General features: G+C 40.4%; 2 protein-coding genes across 2 annotated transcripts in view; both read right to left on the bottom strand.

The window, feature by feature from the left end:
• smg8 (SMG8 nonsense mediated mRNA decay factor) overlaps positions 1–19,985 on the bottom strand; it is a 74,154-nt gene that overhangs the window by 13,755 nt on the left and 40,414 nt on the right. The window lies entirely within an intron of this gene.
• tbl2 (transducin beta like 2) lies at positions 8,349–19,929 on the bottom strand. Its single transcript, XM_071914025.2, has 7 exons — positions 19,756–19,929; positions 18,487–18,608; positions 15,725–15,909; positions 12,899–13,050; positions 11,653–11,779; positions 10,625–10,777; positions 8,349–8,989 (listed from the first exon to the last, which is right to left on the bottom strand). Exons 1-7 carry the CDS (start codon positions 19,880–19,882, stop codon positions 8,530–8,532), a joined length of 1,326 nt encoding a protein of 441 aa, XP_071770126.1. The 5' UTR covers positions 19,883–19,929; the 3' UTR covers positions 8,349–8,529.

Below are 19,985 nucleotides of genomic sequence, written 5' to 3'. Positions count from 1 at the left end.
TAAAACAGCTTGGACCTAAATGATAGTGTGTAGAGAAAGTACAGGTCTGTTAGAGTGTTTTGACATAGAACTTGTGCAGTTACAATGAAAGATAAACTGTACAGTGTCCACTTTATTCTACAAATGTCACATTATTACAGTATGGCTGACTTTGAGGGCCTGTCATGACCTTTCTTTAACAGCTTGGGCCTAAATGTTGGTGTGTAGTGAAAGTACACATCTGCAGGAGTGTTTTGACATAGAACTTGTGCAGTTACTCTAAACTGTACAGTGTCCAGTCAGAAATATCAAAAAGTGTAATACATGCAGCATTTATAGTTAACAATGGCACATAATATGGCATTTTTCATTATTATTTTGACATCAAACATTAATATGGGTGTTCGCTTATTGAATTTGACAATTAAATACAAAGTAATTGGTTTAAAACAGTATTTATACATGTTTAAAATATCGCGCTTTTATTTTGAAGGGTAAACGCCGGAAGCGTTATTTTCTGTTAATTTGAACCAGCGGAACGCATCTCTCAGAGCCATTGCTCTGGTCCCACTTCCTGTTGCCTTGAGTGACAACGAATACATCCAATCAGTAACAACAAAGAAAGGACCTACCTTTTCCGTTTTCTGTGAAATGTTGAAATGTTTTCTCTTTTGCCGTTGTGTTTTGTGAAATGTTAAAGGTCCCATATTATGAAAAACACGTTTTTCCTTGCCCATACACATATACTTTAGTCATCCTTCAACCTACCAACCCACAGAATGTGAGAAGTGAATGCCTCTGCATTGTTGCCCTGGCCTCCTTCCTGGGAAAACATGTGCTTCTATAAGCCGTTTTGATTTGGCTCCCCTTGTGACGTCCCAAGGGGAGCAATTTGCATATGCCGACCTCCGAGCTGGATAACCACTCCCACTCCCCTCTGCTCCTCTGTGCGCTTTCGGCCGCCATTGTTTTACTTCGCTACTTCGCTTAGAAGATATCAAAAGCAAGAGCAAAACATGCTAAATGTTGCGTTGTTGGCTTCAAGGCTGAACACAAAGCTCTACATTGCCTCCCAGCATCGGAAGATAAAAATATTGTTTTTACAATAACGTTCTGACTACAGTAAACTTAGTCCAAATTTGCATGTTTGTGCTAACCGCTTTACCTCGGACTGCTTCGTAAACGAGTGTCAATACAAAGCAGGATTTTCATAAAAACTGCTCCTGAAAGATGGATTTATCCCAACTGGATGTGGCCCAACAGCAAATGTGCAATCGGTAAGTGCTGCAGCTATCGATTATTTTAGTAATTGAGTATTCTACCGATTATTCCATCGATTAATCGAGTAATCAGATAAGAAATACTTTTGCTTTATTAAAGAGCAATAGTAAATATACAAAAGAGAAAAGCTGTCCGCACGAAGCTGTCCATACGACGCTGTGATTTACTGAAAACGAGGTGAAATAATAATTATTATTGATATTTATTACTAGGCCTAAATATCATACAAGTTCATAAGACTGGCTAATGTACATTTATTTGCTATGTTGAAGGGTTGCCCTACACCTGCTGACCCTACTCACTGCAATCAAACTAGGGCTGCAGCTATCGATTATTTTAGTAATCGAGTATTCTACCGATTATTCCATCGATTAATCGAGTAATCGGATAAGAAATACTTTTGCTTTATTAAAGAGCAATAGTAAATATACAAAAGAGAAAAGCTGTCCGCACGAAGCTGTCCATACGACGCTGTGATTTACTGAAAACGAGGTGAAATAATAATTATTATTGATATTTATTACTAGGCCTAAATATCATACAAGTTCATAAGACTGGCTAATGTACATTTATTTGCTATGTTGAAGGGTTGCCCTACACCTGCTGACCCTACTCACTGCAATCAAACTAAACTGAATATACCTGCTGTATTGGACTGGTGCATTTTAGGCTCCAATTGCTACTTACACCACCTGATATTTTGCTTTCTGGGGTATTTTATGCATCACTGTGAGGGGAGTAGGTGTGTGTGTGTGTGTGTGTGTGTGTGTGTGTGTGTGTGTGACTATCATAATAATAACATGAATGAAGCTCAGGCTTTCACAAATTGACTGCAGCATTTTATTTTCTGTGGTTATTTTCTTGAGCAAAACTTAGCTAACTTAGGGACATCATAACTAGCCACCATATTGATTTACGTTCTTAACTAGCCATTAAATATAGCCATAATTAACGTGCATTCTTTACTAGCCTTCATCTCATCCCATTTTAATAGTAAGTGCTGACTCCGCCCACCCGGGCCAGTTTCGGCGTACGCCGGTAGCAATTACATGTGGACCCTATCCTACAGTCCCTGCTCTCAGCGGAGGGAGGGAGCTACGCTGTGTGTGGGAAGCGCTGTGACCGTCAGACCTCTCTGGATTAGACAAGCAAGTAGAGAAAACCGGCATCAGCCGAACCAATTTATTGCCAAATGCTTTGGGATTCAACACATTAACATTGCTTCCCATGGTCAGAAAAAGTCGGCAGATTTGTCGCTAGTCGCTTTTGAGAAATAAAGTCGCCAGGGGGGTCTGAAAAGTCGCTAAGTCTAGCGACAAAGTCGCCAAGTTGGCAACACTGGATCCGAAACTTTGGACACTTTCTGTCGTTTTCTCTGGCCTGTCTCTTCTCTTCGCCCCTCGGCCCTCGCTATTTTCTCTCTCTTTCTCCAGCGCGTTGTGCAACAGTAATAATCATCCGTGCGAAACACTGAGCGTGTATATAGTTATATGGATTAAACGAAGCTTCGATGCAAAGAATTTGCATCGATGATTTTTAGTAATCGAGTTACTCGAGTTACTCGAGTTTCTCGAGGAATCGTTTCAGCCCTAGTCGCCACTTTGTGATAATATTTACAGTTGGGTACATTCAGCTAGGCTTGACAACATGTCCCGCTTTGCTAACGTGTGTAAAGTTATGTTCCATTTGCTTGTTTGCGACATTGTTTTCATGTTTATTTTTTAATACAGTCTATGGTGCTTTGTTGCTAAATCCGTTGCCTTGTCTGGAGAGATGTGTCCGCTAACGTAGCTTGAGAATGAGAAATGGATAAGGTAGTTCATGGTATTTCAGTCCGATTAGCATCGGGTAGCGATTTAGCTCCAGTCTGATGAGAGAGAGTTTGATGCGGGCCTGTGAATACGAGGAAGCCTGTTAGCCACAACGACAACAGTTAGCAATAGGGGCAAAAACATGTGCAGCTAGAGTCGGTTGTAGGCTACCTCAGCCGGCCAAAACGAGCACCTCGTCTCGTTAACCCGGTGCCGTTAGGACACATGTACTATAATCAAGGTTAGGGGCTAGTTGAAGCAAGCTAATCTAGCGTTAGCGCTAGCGCGTTAGCGTTGGCGCTAGCTAAGGTTAGCTCCCCTGGCTCACTTTGCGGACACATCTCTGTACACGAGGCAACCGCAACTGTAACGTGGCAAAACTCGAAAAGTACTTTGTCGATCAGGGACTCTTGTCATCATGAATATTTCACTTCTAACACCAAATGAATGGATGGTTGATGAGATGTAACATTTCACGTTCTTCTCTTTGCACCTAGTCTTGTAAGTCTAGTCTTGTAATCAGCTGGGGTTGTGGCAACCTAGAAAACCTGAACGATGACAAGAAATACTACCTTTCTGGAGGTTATAATGTCCTATTTTCCTTGACTGTGGAGGAGACATTTAGAATCAACTACATAGTAATTATTGAGGCTGTAGTTTGTGGTAATGTAGTTTTGGATTGCAGAGATTTCAGAGTTGGCTCTTCAGCTGTCCCCTTTGTTCCTCCACAACCTAGCCTGACCTCCCCACCTATCAAGAGACCATCCAGGAGACCCATCTTGACCTAACAGAGGAGGATGAGGAGGACCCTGGGTCTGCTTAGCCGACCCCCTGAGCCAACTTTCAGTATGTTTACCAACACATTTTTATTGCACACACAAAACTTTGTAAATATGAAAATTAAATAAATATACAAATGTCATAAAGTATAAACTATAGTATAAAGTAATCTATAAATGAAAATTGCAAATTTGCTTCACACTAGTATGTGATGTACACTCTTGTAATGGAACTGATGATTTCTGTGTTTCTGTTACTCCACAGATTACGTTGATGAGTTGATGGACCTCATCTTTGATCACGTCTTCCAGGACCCTGCACCTTATGTGAGCCAGGTTTTCATGATCCCCGTCCCAGAAGACCCGTGCGCCCAGTCTGACAGGCCAGCCAATGAGGACGTCATTGCAGCCACATGTCTCGGTTCAATCAAGAGGCAGTCTGAACCCGACGTAGCTGGCAGCATCAGGGAGCTCACAGCATATGCACAGCACCACACACACTGGTATTACTACTCTGACCTAGAAAGCCCCAGCACTAGCTGACAAAGGATCTGTAGGCTAGACACTGAGAAGAGGGTACACATACTGTCAATATATTTCATTTGAATACTTAGTCTCTTCTTTTGTTGTTTTGGTTATCTGGCATGAGGTCAGGTTGTAGTTGGGTGTTTTCCACGAATACATAACAGATAACTAAAAACATCAAATTATAAATCATTTTTGTGATTGATACTGCACTACTTTACTACACTGCAGTAACTGCTACAGTGGAACACTCCCGTGTAAACTCACAGATGTAGATTTTGTAACATAACAGCACCCCATTATGGTCCTGCAGCAGTGTTATGTTTTTACATGTGCCTTTTTTATGCCTTTTCTATAATAAAATAATTTTATTCTGTATGAACAGTCAAGTGTTGTGGTTACTTTTTGGTTTCACGTTTAATTTACATAGGTGTGTAAAGGGAAAAAAATATATAACCCCACACACACTGTCTACACTTACATGCAAGTGTAGACAGTGTGTGTGGGATTATATTACTTTTTCAGTAACTTTTGTCCGATGCCCCTGTCACTAAAAGACTTTTAGGTGTGCTACAGTTGTTTTTCTACATGGATGTGTAATAAAGTAGAACAACACAGATATTTTACTCAAATTTATTGTCATGTACAGTATTATCCAAAGTCACATGTTGGCCATATTATTTGGCAAATCAATTCATGCACAGAATGCATAAAAGAAACTTATTGTTCTATACCTCTGCTTTATAAATGTTCATTGCATTCTGTAGTGAGAACACATTCAAACATACAGGCTCCAGACCAGAATGATCAACATGCATGTAGGTGGATCCTGAAGCCGATTCATTCTTCTGGTAACCTAAGGAATGAGAAAGGGTAACTTATTGAATTTTGCTAGCTTCATAAGAACATTACACTGACAATGACGTTTATATTATATGTTTATCATTTAGCACAGACAATGCAGAGTAAATGTGAGTACTGTACAAACTAATGTAACATACGACATAAACAATAAAGGTGTCAACTCTAAAAGAGGTAAGATGTTATGTACAGGGGGAATGACCAGCAGGCCTCCATGAGATGCAATGTTTGAATATTTCAGCTACAGTTCTAAAACTGTTGAGCTAGCGTTATAGATGAATAACACTGGCATAAATTACGACAGTCATATGTCCAAATGGTAGATAGCGTGGGACATAACCATATGTTTACGTAATAACTACATAATGTCTGGTGTGGATTTTTTTCCTATCGCTAGCCAGTACAACGGCAATTGTAAGACACTTCATGGAATAACATTACAGCAGCTATCCAAGTAGCCAGCTAAAAGCTACCGACACCTACTATGTTGACTAGACAGCCTCAAACCACTGGCACCGGTGAACGTCAGGCTAAAAATGAATCAAACAAACCATACGGTACAGTTACCTTGCGAGACACTCCGGCAGGTAACGTTAGATATCCTTTTTATGGGATATAAATTTGTCCGCTATGGCTATCCAGAAAGACAACATAGCCGACGCAACCACATACACACGCACGGTAAGAAAGTACAAAAACAGTGAAATTTCAACCTACCGTTCAGAGACATCCTGCTGTAACCGTGTCTGTAAAACTTCGGCAGTTGCCTCCTCTTGTTCAGTTGACAGATTCCTTCTCAAACATGTACGGTTTTACATGTTGTGTCACGGAGTTTTCTTCTACAAGGAGCTGCCATGCTGGTTTTGGGTTTTTTCCGCGTCTGCACCCTCCCCCCTCACCCAGCCGATCAGGCGGCCAATCAGAGCAGCGCGTCATTATCATAGCAGCCCCGCCCACTCAGAACAGCGCATAGTTAATGAGGGGAGAAACTGAGAGGATGGAGAGGCTCCACAGAGCCTGGATTTGTGTGTTTTTTTGCAACAGAATTCGTAACCTTGTTTTAAAGACCACTGAGAAATGTTTTGAACAGCTAAAAAGAGCATAATATGGGACCTTTAATTTGTTTTGTGAAATGTTCATTTGTTTTGTGAAATGTTGTGTTTTGTGAAATGTTGTGTTTTGTGAAATGTTAATTTGTTTTGTGAAATGTTGTGTTTTGTGAAATGTTGTTGTGTTTTGTGAAATGTTAATTTGTTTTGTGAAATGTTGTTTTGTGAAATGTTAATTTGTTTTGTGAAATGTTGTTTTGTGAAATGTTAATTTGTTTTTTGAAATGTGTTTTGTGAAATGTGTTTTGTGAAATGTTAATTTGTTTTGTGAAATGTGTTTTGTGAAATGTTGTGTTTTGTGAAATGTTAATTTGTTTTGTGAAATGTTTTGTTTTGTGAAATGTTAATTTGTTTTGTGAAATGTTAATTTGTTTTTTGAAATGTGTTTTGTGAAATGTTGTGTTTTGTGAAATGTTAATTTGTTTTGTGAAATGTTGTGTTTTGTGAAATGTCATTGTGTTTTCTGAAATATTGTTGTGTTTTGTGAAATGTGTTTTGTGAAATGTCGTTGTGTTTTGTGAAATGTTGTGGTGTTTTGACCCTCAGGGCCACCGTAGTACACAGTCGTATGCAAAGTAGCCTATTACAAAAGCCTACAACAAAGTCATTGTTTAAAACAGCCTTTGAGGTGGGATTTTAATTAGATTGTTGCCCCTCAAGAGCACATCTTTCAACACTTTGCTTGATTAGACTAATTGTGAGGTTTGCTAGGCTGTAATAATTACAATAAGGATTTCAGAGTTAGTATTTTCCAAAAGCACACACAAAGTAATTTTTTTGACAGTTAAAAAAAAAAAAACACCCCTTGACATAAACCAGTCCACCACTTTAGCCCGAAATGTATTGTGAAAAAAACATGAAAATTTTTATGTAGTTTCTACAATTTTTTTTTAATAATGAACTATTATTTATTTTTAAAAACAACTTTAAATGAGGAACGTTGTTGATAACTAGGTCCCCTCCGCGGCTGCAGCTCGCTACTTCTCGAATATTTCCCCTCCAGCGTTGCCGTACTTCACGGAGCTCTGCGCATGCGTCGTCTAGAAGTGCTGGTCTAAAACTGAGGTTGGTCTCCGCGGCTGCAGCTGGTTGAAGATGGCACTGCACTGCAACAACCACAACAGGGCGCACACATTGAGTGGACATCATTCAATTACTGATGTACATGATTACTTGTGTGCATACTGTACAGGGAAAGGCCATTCCCTACGTTTCCATTTGTCTAGTTATACTTTTTATATACATACACCTTTGTTTATGTATTACTCCAAAAAGAGACCTATCGTTTTGTGTTGTTTTATGTTTAAGTTGTTTTTATGTTTAATGTGACCTACTTTTATACATTTCATTTTTTAGGTTCTTTTATTCTGATGCTAAAGAACCATCCTTACAGTATGAGAAACTTTTCCTCAATGCAAGTAACACTGGTATATTTCCAAAATATGATACTGTTCACCTTCTTTCAGTATTACAAGCATAGCAGCTGTAAATGCAGATTTCCTATTTTTGAATATTCACATTATACGTAAAACCAAAAGTTTGTCCATATCTCCAAGTCATTATAAAACAGTTAATTCATGTATTCATAGTAAGCTGTGGTAGACTTAATGTCAAATTTTTAAAAAAATTTTTTACAATTAAAAAGGTGAGCATGTAACTGACTTTGATTCCTTGTGAATTTTATTAATACTATGTTTTGATGCGCAAGGACCATATTTATGAGAAACATTTTCTCAGTGCAACTGACCGTGTTAAGTTGGCCAAGGGGGGTCAAGTCATCTAAGTTTAAATTTAGTGTTTATGTTAAATATCGCAATATTTTTTTTACTGCATCGTGTTTCAACCTGTCCAAAACGCACACGTAACTAAAATTGCTACACTGCAGCTGGTAAATACCAGACAACCACTAGAATGGAAAACAACCACAACATAGATCAGACATTAGGCATTATAAGACATTAAATGGAAATGAAGAAAAACATAAAACTGAAACAGCATTTTTCCATAAAAACACGCTCTTTATTAAAACTGCAATTCCATTATTCCCTGACCAGAGTCAAATATAGGCCATTTAGTGAAAGGGTGACAGAGGGAGAGACTCCGGTTGCACGAGATGCAGAGATGAACTCAGAGATGAGTGTGACAGAATCATAATCAGAAAGTGGGCTTGATTTCTTTGACTCTTCAGTCCACAGGAGCTGCCAAAACAGTGTCCAGGGCGCTCTGAGCCTCTGTGATCTGCTGCTGCAGTCTCTGCTTCATGGCCTCGTTCTGGGCCTTCTTCAGCATGTCCTGCATATCCCTGATGGCTGCCCGGTAGCCCGGTGCGTTGTGAAACACTCGGATGGCCCTGTCACCACTGCAGACCAAGAAGCGCCCATTGATGTCGAACCTGAGGTCGGTGATCTCCTCGCTGTGAACGCCGTGCAGCTCCTCCTCCAGCTGGCCGCTGCCAGCATTGTATATGGCCACATTGCAGCCGTCACTGATGGCCACCACCCGGCCGTCGGGAGACAAGGCCACCCGGCTTCCTTCAGAAGACTGACAGGGAACAGTCTTCAGCAGGTAGGGATCCTGCTGCTTCTTGTACTCGACATCTGTGTTCCACAGCTTCCACGTACGGTCTTTGGACACAGTCACCATTCTGGGGTTTATAAAATGAATAAAAAGAAGAGGATGACATGCAAGTATGTTGCATACTAGCAACACGTCACAGTAGTGTGGAACACAGGCCAGCTTTTGAGTAGTGGTTGCAATCAAAATAACTCATTTGCAACATTTGTTGCCAAGAAGGGGCACATTCACACTATTCTGCTGTTTTCAAACTACTAGCACCTTTCTTACAATGAAGTCAATGGGGAGTAGCTGTAAGGCTGATGGAAAGTGGTCACTTTAGAGAGGACTGGCTTCTTTTTAGGCAGAGTGGAGTGCTTTCAGTTCACCTTTTTTACAGGAAGCCACAAGATGCAGACTGCTTTTTTGTGAGCCAACCAATCACAACAAAGACAACCAAAACGAAAATAGACACAGTTCCAAAAGTTATTAGTAGTTATTGTTTTTTGTTTTGTCTTTCTTTCTTTCGTTCTTTCCAGATGGTGGCGCTACCACTCCAGTGGTCCACCACTCTGTTTTTATTAAAAACTGTAAAACTAATTAAATCTAACTAGTGCCACATACTTTGCACAAATTACATGAAAATCACTACAGAGCATCATTAGACCTGCCCAAATAAAAATATTGTGGGGTTTTTCATTTTATCAAAAATTGAGCCCACAGCTCATCAAAACGTCTGACTGTAAATGGTACTGTACACAGCCACGGTAAATTGCTGCTTACTTTATGTCCAATCTTCATGTACAAGTATACAATATTTTCCTGTCTTGGTAGATTAAACTTATAAAATTGCAGACTTCTAACTCAAAAACTGAATTTTTAAAAAATTATTTGAATTCTGCCTTTATATAAACCATTGTAGTCAATGGAAAATAGAACATCTTTAAACATCAGTTTTTCGCTTATGGAGCATTCAATCCTTGTACAAATAAATTACAGACATCTCTATGTTGTCTAGATAAAGTACGCAAATTCTCAGAATTTTATCTTGAAAACAGAATATTTGACACTAGTTTGAAATCTGCCTTAATATGGATGGACAGATCTTATCATGCACCCTGCTGGTTGCCTCAGTCATAGCGTGACGCCGCCTCTCTTCAAACCACCAACAAATAACTCAACAAGTTCATGACTTGCCCTTGGTGTCAAAGGTTGTGAATTTGAGTCCTGGGTGATGCTGAGTAAATGTGCTTTCTTTGTTGTAACTCTTTTTCCTCTTACGCTACATCTGCCGGCCCAGTCCATGACTGCTTGCAGTCCTAGTTCTGAGATGAAAATGGAGAAAGCGGTGGTAGTGAATTTGACAGTAGCTGTTAATTTGTGTTGAAAATGGAGAAAGTAGCAGTAGTGAAATTGGTAGCAGTTGGTTCTCTGTTGAAAACTGAGAGTAGCAGTAGTTAAGTTGGTACTGTGGTCATAAAGAGTTAGTATGGAGCACTTTATGGAGCACTTTTGAGGAGTTTATAAGTGTCTGACAGCTGGACATCAGTACTGTGTGCTGATAGTGACATTTGTGAGACATGCATTTTCAAATTATCAGCTCAAAATGCTGTTGAGGCGGTGCTTTTTCTACAAAAAATAAATGCAAAATAAATAAATATATAAATCAGAATAGTGTGAGCGCACCCTACTGGTCCATATTGTAAGCAGAAAAGCCATGCGTTACCGGTGAGAGTCGTTGGAAAAGGCGAAGGAGTGAACCCCTGCTGAGTGGCCTTTCAGGTCGAAGGCTCGTGCTACCTCTTTAAACTCGCCTCCCTTCCCAAAGCAAACCTCCCACACCTTCACATCAGGGGTGAACCCACAGGAAGCAACAAACCTGACCACAGAAAAGGAAAGTTCAGACACATCAAACTTGAACAATTTCATTTTCTATCTTTCTGTTGTTTTGGAAAGAAGTGTTTAAAGGGAATCATAAGTGAGTGGTTCACATAACTTTGACATGTGAAACAAGGGGCTTTTAAAAAAGTGGTTTATTCTGATGCTAAAGGACAGCATGTATGAGAAACATTTTCTTCTCTCTCTCTCTCTCTCTCTCTCTTCAAAAAAACAAAAACAAACACTACATTTGATCCATTATTTTATGACAATCGAGTCTTCATCAATTGTCTTCAGCTTCCACATTACCACACCTCACGAGATGGAGGTTGCGCACTGTCGCACACACAAACCTTGCACGGCCACGGTGGCCTTGCGAGGTTTGATAATGCGAAAGTAAATACAATTCAGAAAGACTCGATTTGATTTAAATAATGGATCAAATTTCGTTTTCTTTCCACTCACAAAGCGACTGTATGGCGTCAGAAGACTTGGATTATGCTTCACGAACTGTACAGAGTGATTTTATGGGGGTTTTTTTAAACTCTAAAGATCGGCCCTCAAAGATGTCAGTTGTTTTGGAGAAGGCTGCTACGGAGTCGTGCTGGGAAGCTCCAGCAGTGTTATATAGAATAACAGACTTCACCAGAGTTACCACTGGCCTGGGGGTGAGTTGATAATGATTGAATTTTCATTTTTGGGTGAACTATTCCTTTAACTAAAAGAAGTCCCATCAGGGGAGCATTCAGAATCAATGTTCCCTCTAAGCTAGCACTGACATACACACAGATCCAGCTCTTATTGAGGTGCTCCGTCCTCAGCACCTATTTTATCTTTTAAAAGGAACATTTTCAGTGTTGAAGGGGTGAGACTGACCTGCCACAGGGAGAGATGGCAGCATAAGAATTGGTTATCTGGTTAGTGTTGATAGAGGCCAGTATGTCTCCTTTCAGGTCCCAGATGTGAATGCTGGTGTCAGTGGAGGCACTCATGATGAATTTGCCTGCAGAGAGGAAAACCAGCATCATTCTACCCATGTATTACAAGTTTCTTAGGCTGGGCACACACTAGTAGACTTAAAATCCTAACGATTTTGAAAACACCTTGTATCACACACAATGACACATTTCACAGATTTTTTGGGCATGGGAAGGCAGGACACCTGTGCAACTTTGGGGTTACTTTAATTGCGGCTTGAAATGTGGTTCCTGGGTTCTAATCCCAAACTGAGTCACTTTCATGTGACCATTATTTCATGCATGCTGGCTTCCCCAAGACCATCATCCAGGTTATCTGTGATAAAAACATGTGTTTCAGGCTGCCATTTTGACAAAAAAAGTTCAAACTACTTCTAAAGTTTTTCACTGCTGCCATTGTTCAAGCAGATTCCACAAAAAACAAAAACACAGGTAGAATTACTTCCTAACTGGCTCAACAGTTGACCTGCCTATGGTGAGAAAGGTCAAATGTTGAAAATTGGAACAAAATGGGAGGTGGTAATAATAGGCTCATTGGAGAGCATAACCTGAGAAACCCTATCTCCGGCAAAAAAGGGGACTAGGGAGCATTTGACTGCACTTCACACAAGCTACAAGTGCCCCTTTCTTTCATGCTAGCTTTGCAATAAGGTTAACTGAGCTCCAAATCCAATAATGCATCACATCTACCTGGCTATAACACTTTCTAAATTTAGTTTCTAGCACAAAGGGTTGTTAAAATTGCATCATTTTGCATGTAGGCTTATCACCTGCATATTTCGCAGTATAGCGCTGCTCACATTTTACTTTGCGCGATCCGACCACAAATCCTTACAACTTTGAGCATAACGGGAGACCATACGTCTAAAATCGACCGATACCAAGACAAATCCAAATCAACGCGTCCCTTTATGGCTAGGTTGGCCTGGGCAACGTGAGACAGTTACATTGTGAAAGCAAAGTTTGGAAGCAGTCAGTGTGTGTGAGTGGTGTCAGCAAAACTTTGATGAATGAATGCATTGCAAAATTATGACAGAATGAAGCACAATACTTACGATCTCTCTGTAATGGAAGATCATGGAGAAATTTCCACCAGTTATGATCTAAGACTGTCATATCGCCCACCCCTAAACCCAGCTCTGTACCTGTCTCTGCAATGCCGATGTTAAGGATGCCGGCCTTGTGTTTCTGTGGGAAGTCCTCAGGAGCAGCTTTGAAGGTCAAAGAGCCGTCCTCCTTCTTGATCATTTTGAAGATTCGAATGGTATCTCCGTTGGCCAGCCAGGTAATAAAGGCCCTGCATTAACAATGTGAAAGTCAATGAAGGAGGTGGTGGGATGATAGTTGTTTTTTGGGGGGGGGGGGGGTTTTGTGCAACAAACAATAACAGGTGGACATTAGACAAAGTAACAGAGACATTAAGACAACATAACTAACAGAGAGGGCAAGTGAGGTACAATAAAGAGGGGTGGCGGGAGCAACACACCAGGGAGACGACAAACAAGACAGAGAAGAGAAAAATAAATAAATAAATAAATAAATAAATAAATAAATAATAACTAGAAAAGGCTAAATTTTCAGAAGAAAATTTACGTGTGCTTGCTGTCCTAGCAACAGTCCCTTTGACTTGGTGTTTGTACATGCACTAGGTAGTGGTAGTAGTTGCAGTAGAACTAATAGTAGTGATAGAAGTGGTAGCAGTAGTAGCCAGTGTTGGGCAAGTTACTTGGAAAATGTTATGTATTACTCTTTACTTATTACTTCTTTAAAAAGTAATCACATTACTTTACTTATTACTCTAGAGGAACAGTAATTAGTTACATTACTTTCTGTTACACCCCCCCCCATAAAAAATCTCAAATCTTTTTAAAAACGGATCCCCGTTATTGAAACACTGAGGAAAAAACTAGTAAGAGCAGCTCCTGACCACAGCCAGGCCTACTGTTCAGAAGTGAAACAACGATTGTATCTCATAAGGAGAAGCTTCTCTAACCTGTTGTCTTTAACCATAACCCTGACAGTCTGTTCCTTCTGGAGGTGAGCAGCAAACTTCCTAAACTGAACAGCCGCTCCACAGGCGCTAGATGGGGTTGGGGTAAATGTTTTTGATGTTTGAGAACTGGTTGAGGGTCTCAATCCCATATCTTCCTGACCTCAAATAATCCATCACTTCTTTTTCTGCTGAGTAGCTGTTTGTCCACCAGCGTGTCCTGCTCTGAAATCCAGCTTCTGTTGTTTAGTCGGAGTGCGTTTGTCGTTGGCAGTGGAGGCTCCTTTTTGGGTTATTACTGAAAAAAGTAATCACATTACTGTAACGCGTTACCGAGTAACGCGTTACCGCCCAACACTGGTAGTAGCAATGTAGTAGTAGTAGTTGTAGCCTAGTAGTAGCAGTAGTAGTAATAGTAGTAGCAGTAGCCTAGTAGTAATAGTAGTAGTAGTATAGAACTGTTCCCCGTCCATATACATATTAAAAGGAAAATGTATCAATTCTGGCAACATTTAAACCAATCAGACCAGCAATCATTAAAATATCAAGCCCTTCTCTGCAACCAGCATTCTCTACAATGTGGTTCCCTGAACCAGCTGGTATCAGACCTCAGCAGCATGTCAACACCAAGACACACACTGACACACACACTTAGAGACCAACACACACCAAGAGACCAACACACACCAAGAGACCAAAACACATCAAGAGACACAATAAAGTGCATTGACCTCCACTTAAAACAGCGCTACACAGATAAGTGGAATAACGGAATTAAAAACCAGAATAAACTTCAGCGCCATCACACAGTTAACAGACAAATTAAATTGGCCAAATACCTTAGCATTCATGGAGTTAAAGAAAGAAATTTTTTTAGGAAATATAGACTTGGGGACCATAACCTGGAAATTGAAAAAAAACCTTCCAGGTTTGGTCTTTGGGTTTCCAGGTTTGGTGTTTGGGATTCCAGGTTTGAAATAAAACTGGAAAACCAAAGACCAGAGGCTCTGCAGCACTGCAATCTCATGGAAATAGAGACAGAAATACACTTTCTGTTCTCATGTCCAATGATAAGATAAGATAAACCTATGACCCTAAATTGAAAGAAATATTCTCTGCTCTCTGTGCTACTATAAACCTATTTTATTATTAATATTGATTGTATATATTTCCAAGCCATCTGAATGAACATGAACAGATAGCAATTGTCGTTGTACAATATGCACTATTAAAATATTTTAAGATTTTTTTTTAATTATATTGAGACAGGGCTGAATCAAATCCTATTGCAACTTAAAATTTATCTTAGGTGCATTCAGTCACTGATTCTGCGAGACATTCGTAAGACCACCAAACACAAAGCAAGTTAAACTGCTACAGTTCCATCTCAGCCCTCTGAAAAACGACTAAAATGAATGGGGTCTGGTTGGTTAGAACTCCAACACACATGCAATTTGTGATAAAATTGTGACCAGCTTGACTCACTCGGGATTAGAACCTGGGATCTCTGGCGTGGCTAACCTATGCTTTACCAACAGAGCTAAACTCAAAGTGATGCGGCTATCAGACTCTTTGTCTTTTTGGGATTGTCTGATCGAAAGAGTGACTCATACTAGCTGCTGGTCGCAGCTAAAAAGAGCATTAAATGACCATCAAATTGCTCTCAACAACTTGTGCAGTATAATCCAAGAGTTTTGTAGTCCAAAAAGAGCCTAGGTTACATCATTATGTAGTTTTGCCAGAAGGCTCTGCCAACAAGATCAGCCCATTCCCTTGTTAAGTTACTGTTTCCTCTACCCAGAATAACTATATAATGAAATAAATCTTGGCCGTTTGCTCCTTTTATGAGCTATAGCAAATTTGTGTTGCGATATAAAACTGGTGAATGAAGGATGACCACTCTACAGTTACAAGACAAATTCCGGTTCACACTGCAATAAGTCATGGGATGTGTGTATGTGTTTGAGAGAGTGACAGACACCTGGAATCGGGACTGAAGCGGACCAGTGTGGCATGGTCCAGCTCTACGTTGGCCCTCAGACACTTGTGTTCTCTGTCCAGGAAATCCTTGGTGCTCCAGATCCGGACGGTGCGGTCGTCAGCGCAGGACGCCAGGTATTTCCCGTTACTGCTGAAATCTAGGCACGTCACATTCCCACTGTGGCTCTGGAAATACATGCACACAAATACAACACAGGCTCACAGCCAGTCTTTGGAGAATGATTCCTGTCAGGGTTCAACGTTAAAAGTGACAATCCTCGAGATCCTCTTTTAATTATTTTGTCTTCACCTTTGGTGCTAAGCACTCATTGCTGTAGTGTTTTTGTACTGCACTTGCCAAAGATCAATTGTCAATCAAACAGTGTGGCCAGTACTGTGACGTCTTTTCTTGGGGATGCCAAAAGACTCAATAAACTAATCAGGAAGGCTGGCTCGGTCTTGGGAGTCAGCCTGGACTCTTTGGAGGCTGTGGTACAACAAACGACAATTAAAAACTACTGGCAATCATGGACAATAACTTACACCCTCTGCATGCCACACTAGTGAAACAGAAAAGCACCTTCGGTAATAGACTGATCCAACTGCCCTGTTCAAGGAACTCAAAATCTGGATGATTACACAGTTTTATAGTGATGAATATTCGTGATTATGTTAATACAGATAGAATATAATAAAGCTATTGGTCAAAAAGTATAAGGTCATATGAACAAGACTGAACAACCAATGATAATTATAGTTCTAGCACTTAAAGGACATACATACATACATACATACATACATACATCCATCCATACATACGTCACATTCCAAGCACACATTTCTGTGAGAAACACACAAGATGTTACTTTTAAAGTTTAATCCTATAATGGTGAAGCAGATTCATTATTCTTGAGTTTTAGGTACTTAATGCTGACCTTACACTATTTTACTAGCTACGTGCTCTCGTCACCACCGTCGTTAGGTGGAAAACTCAGCTGGGACAGTCTTAATGCAGTCCTCATATTGACCGTTACGACAAAATCAAACATGTTTAATATTATCTTAAGCCCTGGTTCAAAGGGTGTGTGATGGTCAACAAAGCGATTTATAATGCTACACTGTCAACAGCCAATAGGTGCATTATCTTTGGCTGACATCAGCACCTGTAGTGACAGGTAAGAAGGCTCTACAGACAGTAGTAAATGCGCCGATGCCCGTGGGGAAACGCAAGTCCCGGGTTCTGTTGGACCGTCGAACTGGAGGAAAAACTGCTGGAGCTATGGAGAGAACGAGAGTTTATCTATCTCTTTATCTCTCTGCGTCTTGTGTATGTGTGGTTTGTTGTATGTGTAGATGGTGGAGGAGGGGGATGTTGTAGCTTAATTCACACTCAAACATCATAGTCCATATATTTGCACATTTTCATTGACCAGTTTTTCCATTTTCAAGTACAAAATCGAAGTCAGCTTTTATGATCACAAGACCAAGAAAGTGACCATCACTATCACTATCACACTAGAAAGACTATCACAATGCTGAGCATCAACCAGGTTTCCCACATGACATTTCCCATGATGTTCCATAACTATATCGGAGCATTTCCATTTCCATGATGTTCTTCCTTCCTGGTTTGTTCATTGTTGTTTTTCAGTTTGGTTTCCACTACAGCTGAGCTGAAAACCATCTAACCTAAGGCAAAGAATATGTGAAACAAGTTGGAAAATATATTCTGCTATTTTCCCGCAAAGTGACCCTTGTAAAATTCTCTGATATTCCCTGATGATCCAAACTCCGGTAAATTCAATCCAGTCTATAGCTTAGTTTGTCCCATAGACTGTAAATAAAGAAGGACGTAGTGAGTGTGATGTCACCCATAGGTTTCTGTAGGGCTGTGTTGAAGCTTGGAGATTGGGTTTATGATTGCCGCCATGTTGACATTTCTTGGAGCCAGCGCAGCCAAAGCAAGGCTGTGAGTTGTCCGCAGAGCCACAGCTCCACTTACTCGCCAGAATCAGCGACCTGTCGATCATTGGACAGGCGACCTGTCAATCACTAGAAAAACAACCCTGTTTTATATCCTTTATATCCCGTTAATGACACAATTAATTTGAAAATCATCATAAGGACACATTAGAAGAAGTGAAATTAGGTACAGGGGCCATTACCTATTGTAATGTAAAATTTATTGACTTTATATTTTGAGCGAGAAGTTGGGTTGTGGTCCCATTGACTTGCATGGAGTTGGGCCGGGTTTGGAGTCTTTTGGAGCCAGCCCCTAGCGGACGTTAGAGGAATTGCCGTGTGCTGACACTTTCTTGTTGGCTTCAAAATTCACCCGTGGTTTTGGGCGCTTGGTTTGTCTGCTGGCCAGCGCATCGTAGTGTCAAAGTTTCTCCAGTTGGAGAGAGTTGATTGTTAAGAGTTGTTCAGAAAAACTGAAGTTGCTGCTAAGACAAGCTAAAACAGCAACGAATAAAAATACTGAAGATAAAAACAGTAAAAGTATGAAAACTGGAATTCAGAGCAATAAACCAAATCACAGAAACCACAAACGGACCTCAAGTCAATGATTTTCTACCAGTAAACTATTTATTGCCTGGTTTGGTCTTATAGAGGACTGGATTTACTCCCGTCTTAACCTGGTCTTGGAATAGACTTGGACTCTAGTATGGTGGTCTTGACTACAGCCATGTCCTACACCAACACTCATACAGGCCCTTACAGTATGTCTGTTTTATAATACCTGTTTATATTTCAGTTTACCTTCAGCGAGGCTGCCAGTAGCGGGTGGCTGAAACTGTGCTGCTGAGCTTTCTCCTTACGGGTTCGCTGCTTTTCCGGCTTCTGTTTCTTGGAGGCAAGAGCCTTCGTAACATTGTCTTCAGCTGCAAGATAAAACACAAGACCACTGACAAACATTTTCTTTCATGATACTACAGCACAGCAATGGCATGGCCAAAGCCAACCAAAACACAAGGCTTCTGGATTTGTCGTTCTTGAATCTAATTCATTCAAGATATTTTCTGCTAAGGCTTCAACAATACAGACACTCTATATATTATGCATCAGTGCTAGAACAGCACACTTTTGAATTGGCATTCAATTAAGGGCCACACATTCTCATGGCACCTTAATTAGATCAGGTGTGCAAGAGTAGAGTTGGTTGCAGGACAGGGGGTCCTTGAGGACTGGTTTAAGCTGTTAGGCTGGTCAGCATCGCAGACAATAATGGCTCTGTGTTTTTTTGTTATATATATATATATATATATATATATATATATATATATATATATATATATATACATATATATATATATATATATATACATATATACATATATATAAGGTGTATCAGCCCATATACCAAAACCCGTGAAGAGAGAAGGGGTTAAGAAGTGACTTCTGGATGACAGAAAAGTTTATACTTTGTCTAAAACATTCTATTTAACTTCACAGGTTTTGGTATATTATCGAGAAACCGCATTGAATTTCCCCGTGTGGGATAATAAAGTTTATCTAACGTTAACTAACTAACTAACCTTTACTCTGAAGGGTCGCCGTCATCAGTGTGGTAGCATTAGCTGTAGATTCCAGCTCCCAAAAGCTACGTTTTGTGAAACCGGAAGACTTTATTAGAACTTTTATGGTGGCGTGGACATGATACTAAGGCCAAGGACACTAAATGTAAGTTTGAGCCACCAAGCACCAGTCGTTTGGAAGGCGACGCTAAATTAAGTTCCCGTTAGCTGTGTTTTTGTAGAGCTACCATTGGGAAGCTAGTAATGGCACAGACATCTATCGTCCCTTTGGGTCTACACACCTCATGGTGGACTACCAGAGAGGATGCTACATCTCGCTAGCATGAGTGACACCTGCAACGTGGATGACTTTTATATAAGAGTGCCTTGTTAATTTAAATTTATACTTGCTAGTAGTTAGTAAGAAGGCAGTTCATGCATATCTATGTGACTTGCCGCCTTCCCCATACTGAGTCACTGCTACAGTAGCTAGCTAACATTAAGCTAGTCTTACCGGCCGAGTCTGTTGTTTGTTCTGTATCTTCTCTTGTTTCGCCTTTCTGTCTGCCAACCGCTAAGGCGACCAGAATAAGCAGTGCGCCCAGTAACAGAGTCAACGCGACCAGAGCAGCTACCTCCATATCGAACACTTTCTGCCACGTACTTTGCACTGCTAGCTGTTGCTTTACGCCAGCCGCTACAGACTAATACGCATGCGTTCAAATTCTAAATCTGATTGGTCGG

Source organism: Centroberyx gerrardi, chromosome 11, assembly GCF_048128805.1.
Source record: "Centroberyx gerrardi isolate f3 chromosome 11, fCenGer3.hap1.cur.20231027, whole genome shotgun sequence".
NCBI lineage: Eukaryota > Metazoa > Chordata > Actinopteri > Beryciformes > Berycidae > Centroberyx > Centroberyx gerrardi.
This window is presented reverse-complemented; position numbering and strand designations above follow the sequence as displayed.